The sequence below is a fragment of the Cavia porcellus genome, unplaced genomic scaffold, assembly GCF_034190915.1.
Source record: "Cavia porcellus strain 051 isolate PalLab524CR breed Dunkin Hartley unplaced genomic scaffold, mCavPor4.1 scaffold_1, whole genome shotgun sequence".
Taxonomy (NCBI): domain Eukaryota; kingdom Metazoa; phylum Chordata; class Mammalia; order Rodentia; family Caviidae; genus Cavia; species Cavia porcellus.
The window spans coordinates 129,284,394-129,296,527 of NW_026947484.1; the positions used below are offsets into that span (position 1 = coordinate 129,284,394).

General features: G+C 39.6%; 1 protein-coding gene, 1 long non-coding RNA gene and 1 pseudogene across 4 annotated transcripts in view; 2 read left to right on the forward strand and 1 right to left on the reverse strand.

Moving 5' to 3' along the window:
* Positions 1 to 3,155, forward strand: part of Elapor1 (endosome-lysosome associated apoptosis and autophagy regulator 1) — a 79,278-nt gene extending 76,123 nt beyond the window's left edge. The window contains exon 22 of one of the 3 annotated variants that reach the window (XM_005007842.4): positions 392 to 3,155. In XM_005007842.4, the coding sequence (XP_005007899.1) occupies positions 392 to 433 (42 nt within the window). In that variant the 3' untranslated portion in view covers positions 434 to 3,155. The remainder of the gene's footprint in view (positions 1 to 391) is intronic. The other 2 variants (XM_003479198.5, XM_005007841.4) reach the window with 2 other exon arrangements.
* Positions 2,740 to 7,934, reverse strand: LOC134477409 (uncharacterized). The gene is made up of 2 exons (XR_010049472.1): positions 7,849 to 7,934; positions 2,740 to 3,221 (listed from the first exon to the last, which is right to left on the reverse strand). It is a non-coding gene; the product is annotated as an uncharacterized LOC134477409 (long non-coding RNA).
* A 1,238-nt stretch (positions 7,935 to 9,172) lies between these two features.
* Positions 9,173 to 10,156, forward strand: LOC111754266 (synaptophysin-like protein 1; annotated as a pseudogene).
* Positions 10,157 to 12,134: the final 1,978 nt, after the last annotated feature.

The window sequence follows — 12,134 nt, forward strand, 5'->3', positions numbered from 1 at the left end:
CAACAGTGTGAGACACGGTGGAAAAGGACGGTGGTTAGGTGTTTAGACCACTGAACTGTGTTCCCTCTGTGCTGGATGCCAGGGCGACTCTCTTGGTCTCTTTAGACCTTGTTTTGTTTTGTTCTTAACTACTGGGAGAACAGCCCACCTATAAACTCTTAGAATTTATCTGGGATTTCTAGAATTCAGCAAAGATGCTAAGCAGCAAATCTTTAAGATTTTTCTTATTTTCTGACTGAGCCTGAAGGGAGCAAAAAGAATAGGGAGTGTCTCATTTTTGTGTTTCCACAAAACCATTGGAAACAGGAATTCCACAAGGGTTCCTTCTGTCACCTATTTTTCATTTTTTTCTTTGTCCCCCCAAACCTTCCCCCCTCCCACCCCCGTGCAGCAGCCAGCTCCTGTCACCATCTCTCTTTCAGAGGACTCCTGATGGATTTGACTCAGTGCCACTGAAGACATCCTCAGGAGGCCCAGACATGGACCTATAAGAGGCGCCGCCAGTCTCACCTGCGTCCGTGACTTGGCATATCACTTTGCAAGCCTGTGATGATTTGGGTGCCAGCATCCTGCAATACCCACTGCTGGAAATCTCTTCATTGTGGCCTTATCAGAAGAAGTTTGAATTTCAGATCTTTGTTTTTTATAGAGTACCCAAACTTCGCTTTCTGCTTTCCTCAAACCTGCCAAATATACCCACACTTTGTATATTATTCCCTTGCTTGCATCTTGTTTCTTACAATGGTCCAGTCAACAGAGCCATAGCCTCCTCTGCCATAATTCTTAGAGCTCTGGAGTAAAAGTATTTGTCTCTTAAGTAACTCACTGAAAGGCAAGAATAGCTGGGGGTTTTCCTGGCCATATCCCCTCAGCTCATGATCTCTTTACAGAAGAGACTGGGCGAGTGGGAGATCGGGGTTCTTGGACAGATGATTCTCATGGACACCTGGATTCACTTCTCCTGGACAGGTAGCTCAAACTGAGGACAGTGGACAATCAGAGGGCAAGTTGAGGAAAGCCTGAGGAAGAAGAGGCTTGATAAGCAGAGAGAGAGGCAAGAAAGAAAGGAGGGTTTTGTTTTCGTTTGGTATTTTGTTTGTTTTATAACTAGGTATCTCCTTTTGTCCTCTTATAATAAATATATTCGCACTAATGCCAAAGGAAAATGTTTACCAAAAAAAATGTCAAAGTCCTGGTGGATCTATTCTCTCATTTATTTACTTATTTTTATCTCTCTGTGACACTAAAAACATAGGGAGGCCAAGGTTTTAATGAGCCTGTACAGGGGCTCCAGCTCATAATGGCTCAGACCTGAGGCAGTCATGATGTCTGCTTCTGAGCTCCACTTAACTGCTAAGCCACAGAATTAAAAACTTCTAGGCTGGTGAGAAAGGTCACTGAATCCCAAGCCCATACAGCAACAGCAGAACCAGACTTGTTTTCCAGAAGGCAAGAGCAGGGGACTTCAACAAAGGTGTCCACTAAACCAGGGTGCGTGCTTCTCACTGCTAAGCTCCTGTCCTTGCGTTTTGTGTGTCCTCCTTTCCTTCATGCACTAAAAAACTACAGAGAGTAGCCCCCATTTCTGACAACAGTCCCTTTGAAAAGTGAATAGAATGAGTGTCCTCTCTGATCCTTTCTCCCTTTCATTCTAACTATAATCTGTAAGCCTGAAGTCTCTAGAATGGTAAAACCCCGGCAAGACTTTCAATTACTTTTTTCTTTCTAATACTGGGAAGTCTCTTTCCCTTATCAAGCTAGATTAACCAGTGCCCATTGCCTATGGTTTGTCCCTGTGCCCCTTTTCCATCGGCCATTTGCTGACTGGACAGTCAGAAGAGAAAGGCATTTCTGAGCAGTTCATCTGCCAACAAAGTGGTTTTCGCATCTGATTGGCTACCATTGTCTTGGCATTAGTCTTATAAAAGTCAGTGTGAAGCGGAGTCTCATAACTTCTGGCCATCAGCATCACTGATGGCAGGAAGTCCCTTTGGCTCAATAAATCTAGCTACTGGTTTGAACTCACTGTGTAGTCCAGGCTGGCCTTAAACTCTTAGCAATCCTCCTCCCTCAACCTCCCTAGTGCTGGGGTTATAGGCGTCTACCAACATGTCTGAGTGGATAGTTTTCTTGGATAACCAGATTTCCCCCCTTGTGTGGTAATTAGATTCTTAGAACCAGGGGCCACAGTAGAATTCCTCCTGGGAGATGCACACTTATACACGAGTAGCCCCAAACTCCAGCCTTCTACAGCATCAACACCTGGGCATCTACTTCCTGCTAAACAGCTCCCTTTTGTGACAAGGGTCACAGAAGGGCCTTAGACTATTCTAGAAAAACTTTAGCCCTCTAAATTCTTTATTCTGCTATCTTAAAACTGAATGTCCCCAGAAGAACCTGAAACTCCACTGATTTAGTTATAGTACTTTAAGGGTCTCCTTTTTATTGGGCTGATTCTAAGCGAAGGGGGAGTCATCCTTTGCTTTCCTAGAAAATTACATGCTTTAGATTTTTAAGAGCTTTATTGAGCTATAATTCATACCATACAATTTGCCCCTTTAAAATGTACAATTCAATGGCTTTTAGGATATATTGTTTTTTTGCTACTGTTGTTATTCATTCTACATTTGCTAGGCTGGTGCTCTACCACTGAGCTACAGCCCTAGCCCTGTATATCCATTTTAGAACAGACAAATGTCAGATCTGCTGTGGGGAAAGCTTTAGCCCTTGACCCAGGACTAGAGTGGTTTGTACAGATATTGAGGGAGATGGTGCAGGTTTGAGATATAAAATATTTAAATCTCATTTAGTTACCTAGAGTCCTGGGACACATAAGTAACTTTCATTCCATAATCGACACCTACATTCACCTGGGAATACAAATACGATTGTGGTATATCTAAGGACCAGAGGATTTCTTATGCCAACAAAACATTTTGGGGGGTCTAACTCTATATTAAAGATAAGATGGACTATATTTATACAACAGAGACTTTGTAACAGATTTTTCAGCTTTGTGAAATTAATTTTTTCCTCATCAGGATTGGTTGGATTTCACTTTTATTCTGTATTCTAAACATGTACAGTTTATTAGGGGATGGGTTATTGGCATGTCACTCTTGGGAGGGAGTATGAAATAAAAATGTACCTTTTGAGTTGTTTTTCTTGAACATAGCAAGGTGGCTGGCTGGGTCGATGGGAATGTTAAGTGCCCTTGAAGCCTGAAAACAAATGGAGAAGGAGGCAGAGAAAAAAGCAACAGACTTCAGAGAACGCCGACCCAGGCTAGAACTCTCTCACCACCTGTTGACTGAGATATCAGTCAGTGAGCAAAAGCCTCAGTTTCCACAATAATAAAATGCATCTAATGACCCTGAGGTTAGGTGAGGAGCAAAGGAGGTAACACTTAGCATCCGTGCTCGCTTCCCCCTCAGTGCACCCATCTCTTGTGACATGAAGCCAGTCACACAATAACATGTCCAGGAATGCAAGTACAATTAGCTTCTTGGGGTAGGAAGTGGATTATTACAGACTAGATGTAGAAAAATCCTAGAGGATATCCAGTATCTGCCGCTTCCCAAGTTGGCTGGATTGTCTTGCTTCACTATCTCCCTTCAAATTGAGGGCAGTAGACTTCTTAAAATAAGAAAGGTGTCTCAGCTGGTACAGACTTTTGAGGCTGAACAGCACCAAGCGCCAGATTGTCTACATGGGGGTGATTTTTAGCCTCTAGACTTTTCCTCCTGCCGCTCCCACGTCTGTAGTCAACTCTTTCTTATGCAGCCAGAGTCCTTTTTCTAACACAAATCTAATGACACTCAAATATGTAAAAGTGTGGTGGTTTGTTATTGCTGGCAAGCAGGACTAGTTATCAGCAGGGTACATACACATCTGTACGCCAGAGGTATGTTTATAACACATGTCTACTTTAACTGAATGATACCTGGCTTGTATTAGCCATTTAATATTCTGACTATCACTCTTGCTTAGAGTCCATACTCAAAGAAAGTAGGAAAGGAAATGCACTCATTTGGTGTCTGTGGGTCATGTCTGGACTGAGTACTTTCATGGCATTGCCTTACTTAGATCTCAGAACAGCCTATGCAGACACTGTGCCCTTTCTACAGAAAGAAATTCTAGTAATGTAGTCTGCAGGGTCTCTAAAGCCCATCTTGTCTGCTCTACACAACACTGCTTAGACTCCAACTACACTGCCTGCCTAAACACACACTCCCTGTTCCACCCGTCTCCTCCCTTCCTCTTCCCTGCCAGACCCCACCCAGCCTTCCCTGGCTCACCCACAGCAAAACAAAAGCAAAATACATAGTAATTCAACTGTATATTGTGTAGTATCCCAGTAAAACAAGCCATGGACATAATCATGCTTAAAATGAGCAGAGTGGGATGGAAATATATAATTTTAAAGATTACCCAATCCCTGATTTTAAAGGAGGGGAGGGACAGGCAGTTAGATGTAATGGTACTTGCCTGTCTGTCATCCTAGTCCTCTGGGAGGCTGAGGTAGAAAAATCACAAATTTAAATCCAGCCCAGGGAATTCAGTGATTTAGTGAGACCCTGCCTGACAAACAAAAGTACAAAAAAGGACTGGAGATGTAGCTCGGTGCTGAAGCCCAGGGTTCGAGCCCCAGTAAGGGAAGGGGTGGCTAGGCAAAAAAAATTTTAAGTATAGTAATTTGGTCTAGAGCCATAGATGTAACCTCAGTGGTAGAGTACTTACAAGTTAGAGCACCTACAAATCCTGTGTTGATCCCCAGTACAGGAAGAATAAAACAATTTGGGGCCAGCTCAGCAGCATAAGCGCCTGCTGATCCCCAGACACCCCCCCCCCCCCGCCAAATCATAATTTGGTCTAAACTTTAACAAGAAATTTAATGAACTAAGCAATGACTACTGAAAAGATAAAGAAATGAATTTGGGTGGCAGTATTGAACCCAGGGCCTTTGCAATGAGCTTCATTCCCTTTTTTATGTTTTACTTTAAGACTGGGTCTTGCTAAGTCACTAAATTGCCACGCTGGGCTCAAATTTGTGATATTTCTGCCTCAGCCTCCTGGAGTGGTGTGATTACAGGCATATACTTCCAGGTTTGGCTCACAATGCAAAATTTAATGGATCATTTAAGAGTTATTCAATAATTATAAAGTAAACATTCCCTCTTACTGACTAAGTTAACAAATCCCATATAAATTGCAACACCCTACACAGTGATGGCAAATCTGTGGCACACGTGCTGCAGTGGTCTGCTTATTATCACTGAAAATTCTAAGAGTCCTCATCACTGCCCTACACGATACAGTGTGAAAGAAGAATGGACATCTTACCACAATTCTATCAAAAGGAGAGACTGGACAGGCCCTGCGGCCACCATTCCCCAATGCCTGGTAGCTTTCTTTGACCCATAGTATTGTCTTAGAGACCTCCTCAGAAGTCCAAGGATTCAGCTTCTTTTTTTATTTTTAATTTGAGACAGGGTCTTAAATCCTTAAATAGTTCAGGCTGACTTAAAACTTGTGATCTTTCTGCCTCAACCTCCAGAGTGCTGGGGTTATAAGTGTGTGACAACAAGCCTAAATGTTAATGTAGTTTTGTTTTGTTTATTTGTTTGTTTGTACCAGGAATCAAATTCACAACTGTGCGCTTGCAAGGCAGGCGCTTATGCCGCTGAGCTAAATCCCCAGCCCCATAATATAGTTTTTAACCTCCCAAAAGTCTATGGGACAGGAAAGGACACAAAAAGAGTAGATGTTAAGTCAGCTAATTTATATTATCTACTATACAAGGGTGGTAGTTTCAAAATGTGGTTTTTCTCCATTAGGAGAAATATTAAAAAAGAAGAACCAAACCTAGGAAAGATTTAACACAAAAAAAGAAGTACCTGATAGAATACAACATAAAAAGGATTTTTTTAGCTCAGCGGCATAAGTGTCTGCCTTGCAAGCAGCAGTCGTGAGTTCGATCCCTGGTACCAATAAAAAGGAAAAACTCAAAAAAAAAAAAAAAAAAAAAGGGAAAAAAGAGGATTCAGTCAACAGGTAGATGGAAGATTAAGTCTTATAAAGTAAAAGGGGAACATTTGTCTCCAAAATTGTAAAGGAGTCACAGAAGTGTTGCGGTGAGTTCAGCTGGGTGGCCCCAATATCTTCAGTGCAGTAGGAAGTAAAGTCATCTGCTGCTGGTGGGCAGTGAGGGTCTGAAGTTTTCAGTGAATGGGAAGGATTGGGAGGATGACAAATGAACTGAGCGTTTGTGACAGAAAAGTGAAAGGAAAGAGCCCCAGGATTTCAGATGATGTATTTGCTTCCATGTTTATAGCAGCACAATGTGTGTATTTTTGTGGATTGAAGTATTTAATAAAAACCAATTTTTACGTTTGCCAGCTATACATCAGACAAAGGATTACTACTGAGAACATATAAAGAATCCCAAAAAATCAATCCTCCCAGATTTAAAGACCCAATCCAAAATGATGAAGAAATACAAACAGCAAATAAATATGTGAAAAAATGTTCAACACCACTGGTCATTGAAAAAGTGCAAATTAAAACAACATTGAGATTCTACTTCACCCCCAAAATAATAGCTAATAACAAGAAATCAAGCAATAACAAATGCTGGAGAGGCTGTGGGGAAAAAGGAAGCCTTCCCCACTGTTAGTGGGAATGCAGACTGGTGCAGCCACTGTGGAAATCAGAGTGGAAATTCCCTCAAAAAACTAAGACTACAAGTCCCATTCAACCCAGCTATTCCCTTTCTGGATGTCTTCCCAGAAGAATTAAAAACATCATACCACAGTGATATATTTGCTTCCATGTTTATAGCAGCACAATTTGTAATAGCCAGATCTTGGAAACAACCTAAATGCCCATCAACTGAGGAATGGATAAACAAGATGTCATATTTTTATACAATGTATTTCTCAGTCATAAAGAAAGAGAAACTAGAGACTTTTATAGGTAACTGAAGGCAACTCGAGACCATAGTCATAAGTGAAATAAATAAGACACACATGTGTAAGCATCATATTGTTTCCCTAGAGTGAGAAGCTGAAAGAAACAACACATGTGTATGTGTGTATATATAAATATGTATATTAAAAAAACTAGTTAAGACAGATATACCACTGATTTCTCTGAGTCCACAGAAGAGAAAGATTTGTGCTGGTATTGTTCAGACAATTGAATGCAGAAGTCTTGTGCTCTGGGTGGATTTGGGGATGACAATGCACAAGTATGTACCATTGTTACCCTGAATTGACACTGATTTGAAATTTTGTTTTAGTTTTTTTTATTTTTTTCTCCTTAAAATAAAATAGATTTGAAAAAATAGAATCCTAGACCAGTTCTGAACCCTCAAAAATTTTTTAAAAAATCTTTCCAGCATCCTATGTTAACTGCTAAAGTGGAATGTTTGCCTCCTCCCAAGTTGGCTGCGGTCCATCCCTGTTCTCAATGTCTTTCTCCTCTCCCTGGTGCAGGAGCATTTGAAAGAAAATAAACCTTCAATCTAAGTTCTCCAGCTCATAACTGTTAAACTTTAGTCATGAAGGGTGTCAATTTTGAAGTTGTACTGAAGTCTAAATACTTTCTTGGGGCCAATTACACTTAAAGTGATAGGACATAAGGTAAATAATTTCCATTAAATCTCAACAGCAATAGAAATTTAAAAGTATGTTTTTTTTAAATGCAGTGATCCAACATGTATTTCTTGGCTGCATATCATCCTAGGCAATAGAAGAGCTATAAAAAGATCTAAGCATGCCGCCTTTAGGAAAACTGGCTCATTCTGTGAATAAAAATAAAATGGAATCTTTATCAGATATTACTTACCAGGGTAAACTCAAGATGGAGTGAAGATCTAACAGAAGGTCTAGAAACTTAGTAGCAGAAAATATAGGAAAATATCTTCCTGACCTAAAAATGGGAAGAAGTATTAAATAAAACCTGAATGCACAAAGTAAAATAACATTAATAATGTCACTAATTTGATTATATCAAAATAAAAGAAGCAAAAAATACATTTAAAAGAAGACAACTTGGGTAAAAAGCATGTTCTATAGCCAATACAAGATCAATAGAATATAACAGGAATCTTTGCAAAACAACTGTAAGAAAAAGAAGAATATCAACAGGAAAAATAAACATATACAAAGGATATGATAACAAGGAAATCCCAAAAGTTACAAGTTGTTGAAAGGATGAGCAAACTGAAATGACCTTGAGCAATCACTTCACACTCCTTATCGTGGCAAGGGTTAGAAAGCTGGATGATGCAGGTTGTTGGAGAGAACTTGGGGATGGGTGGCTAGTGGCACCTTTCTTGAGCTCTTAACAGGAGTACAGACCAGACTGGAACAGTCCTTCTGCAGAGTGACCTTGGAATACTCAGTCAAATAAAGCACTCAGCCATTTCCACTCATACATTTATGCCACAAAACAACAACAGCAACAAAAGAATGAGGGAAGAGGGCAGTGAGAGATGGAGAGGTGTGCTTACCACATGGCTTCATCTCCACACACACACTTCCACTGGTTTTAGCCAAACTGAACCAAGGGGTCAAGTTAGACAGCTTTCCTAAGCCTCCCTCAGGGTCTCTCCTTGTCAGCTTTATCATCCCCCTTAACCCTGTTCTAGATCTTGGCAGAAGCTCGTCGGGGAGTAAGAATAGTGTAAGAGAAAACAAAACAAAAACCCAAACCCCCAACCTTTTCCCGTTCTACTCACACTCTCAACTCTAAATATTTCTGTGACTAGATGTTGCAGTCAAGAAATTCTCCGGTAGACATCACCTGGGTGTCCTATAACTCAGTTCAATTCTAGCATATCTATCTGGGGACAGTGTCAGAGCCCACAGGTTCAGGGCTTAGCTCTACTAGACTGCCCTCTCCGCCCACTTCAGACACCATGAGCAAGTAGTAGGTTCATCACCCATACTTCTGATGACTGGCTATATACTGGGATGCTAACTGCCCTCTCCCAGGTTTTGATTAATTTGCTGGGAGAGGTCATAGAACACAAAGAAGTGGGTTTCTGGCTCACTATGGAGAATATTGCAAAGGATACAGATTAAAAAACCAAGGATAGTGCCAGGGCTTGGGCTGTGAAAAGCACTCAGCATGATGTCAAGGCTCTGCTTGGTTTGTTAGGCTCAGGCAGAGGATGCCTGTCTTCCAGATCAATCTGGTTCTGCTCAAGGACTTCATTAAGGTCCTGAAGTGGTGAGGACACTGTTGGTGCCTTTAGCAAGGGCATGCCTATGTTTCAGTCAAATCAGAAACCAGACTGAAGCTGTTATTTAAAATGAATACCTAATAAGATAATGAAGACAGAGTGCCCATAATTTGTGAAGATGGAAGAGCATTTGGTGTATTACGAAAACAAATTGCTTCCATCTTGTATTTTGCCACCTGTGGAAGTTTCAAGGTAAAACAGAAATTCTAGTGAGTAACAGTCCTAGAGCTGAGACTAAATCTGATTCAGCTACTTTTGGTTACTCAGTTATTTAGGTTGACTCAGACATTATTTCAGTCACCTTCAAAAGTAAATGCATGTGATAACAGGGAAAAGTCATGCCCTCATAAGAGATTATTCCTCTTCTGCACGATTCTGTGTTACATTTGCCATCTTTGTATTCTTGTACTGCATTGCTGTGCTTCAGCTTTATGTCACTTACATCAACTTATACCGGGACAGAGGTAAACTTGACTTCGGTTGACTGTGTTGTTACTGTTGTGGTTGGTGAGCACTTTGGTTTGGCAGGTAACAGTTTTGTTCAGGTACTTTTACCTTGTAAACAGACTCAGTGATGTAGCATTTTGGTACTGTGACTAGTATAGGATTTCTAAATGTATCTGTGATCTTTGGCTTTCTGAATATGATACTTTGAGGAGAAAAATCCTTGACTTGTATACAAGGAGACCAGCTTACACAGTCCATCAAATACTTCTGCTTCCCGTAGCCAAGTAAGTGCCCCACCTCCTGCTGGAATATAATTGAGGGAGAAATAAACTAAATGAAATGTGTTTGTACCATGACTTATTGCCAGTATCTTGAGAAGCATTAGTTTCTAACTCATGACTTTTTTAGTAAATTGGTACGTTTAAATTTTTACTGCTTTTTTACATAAAGCTGGTGATTTTCTTGGATTTTTAAGATATAAGTGTATTCTTGGGGGCTGGGGATTTAGCTCAGCGGCATAAGCGCCTGCCTTGCAAGCAGGCAGTTGTGAGTTCTATCCCTGGTACCGATAAAAACGAAAAAGACCAAAAAAAAAAAAAAAAAAAAGGTATAAGTGCATTCTTGGATGTAAATTTGAAAGTGCAGGGTCCTGTTATAAGATGATACACATTTTTTAGTGGACAGTAATTGCTTCACTAAGTTGTTTGTCTTCCAAAGTGTTCATAACCTTATGCCTAAATATATCTTTACTCAAAGAACAATTATATTGTCATATCATAACAGGAAGAAAATCTGTATCTGTAATATATATTATTGTATGTTGTACAGACCATACACTTAAGACTTTAAGTGTATCTTGATTACATAAATTGTATTTAGAAAGCACATATTTATGGGGCTGGGGATTTAGCTCAGTGGCATAAGCGCCTGCTTTGCAAGTGTGTGGTCGTGAGTTCGATCCCTGGTACTGATAAAAAAAGAAAAAGACAAAAAAGAAAAGAAAACATATTTAGTTCAAATTTTGTGTCTAAACATTGTTATAAAATGTTTAATTGCAAAGACTGGATATATGTTCTGGTTTTTGTTTTTTAATGGCCTCCTGTGCTTGATACCTGTACTAAAATTGTGTTAAGAGTAAGAACTTGGAAGTTTCTAACAGATGGGTAGTTCATTTAATACTGTTGGTGCATGAGATATGAGCTTCAGTGCTGGTGGCTTAATAGGCTTCCTATGTAAATAGAAAAAACATGGTTTAAGGAGATGCTTTTATATGTATATGTATCACTCTTAGTTTTTGTTTTGCTTTGTTTTTTTGTACCAGGAATCAAACTCATGGCTTCATACTTGCCAGGCAGGCACTTATGCCACGGAGCTAACCCCTCAGGCCTGGCATTACTCTTACTGATGTATCTGTTGTTTATCTTTTTGCTTATGTCATGTAAGTACAGATTAGGACCTGGTCTTCCAAAAGGTATAAAATAATATACACCCCCTTTTTTTTGCAGATCATATTCAGAAGAATAAAAAAATTAAGATTGTATTTTGCTTGTGAAACATTTACCATTTAGAGTGTTTAGAGACAAATGTTTACCATTTAGAGTCCGTGAAATTGCTGCTTTAAGGCTAAGTTGTTTGTCTTCCAAAGTGTTCATAACTTTAAGCCTTAAATATATCTTTACTCAAAGAACAATTGTATTGTCATATCATAACAGGAAGAAAATCTTTATCTGTAATATATAAATGTGATTTAGATTCCATTTTTCTTAATAGTCTTATTTTACAAATGAATGATTAAGAAATTATGTATCACAAAATAATTTAAGTAATATTATGAGTATACCATTTGCGCACTCTTTTGGTTATATTCTGCATACAAATGCTTATTCAAATTTTTCTTCCTACTCTTTCCATTTTACAGGGATCTAGACTTCCTATATACAATATGATAGCTTATGTGAAGCACATCTTCCTATTGCCTTTTGTTACCTTTATTCACGACAAAATGTCAGTATGAGAATGTATATGTCTTATGCAACAAATACAGAAGTTGAGTGTACTGATTGCCATGTTACAAAGAAATCTTCATTTTAAGGCAGGAACAATTCAAAGGAGAATTGATTTTCAAAGCAGGAAATAGAATTATAATAGTGTTTAAATGTTTAACAAGAAAAATGTTTTAAAAGAGAGAGAGAGAAAGGCCAGAAAAGGCCATGGATGAGTGAAGCAAATCTAGGGGGATACAGAGCTTGTTCCACTGTGTTCAGCAACTGAAAAGTTAATGTGTTCTTGTTTTAGAGTTGTGTTGTTGTTGTCGAGCTTAATGTCCAGTATCTCAACCCTTCTTCCTGGATACTGATACTGACCACCAGTCCCAGCCCTCCAGTCCTCTAGTCACAAATCTGGTGACTGGCCCCATCCTGAATCACCCATTAGCATA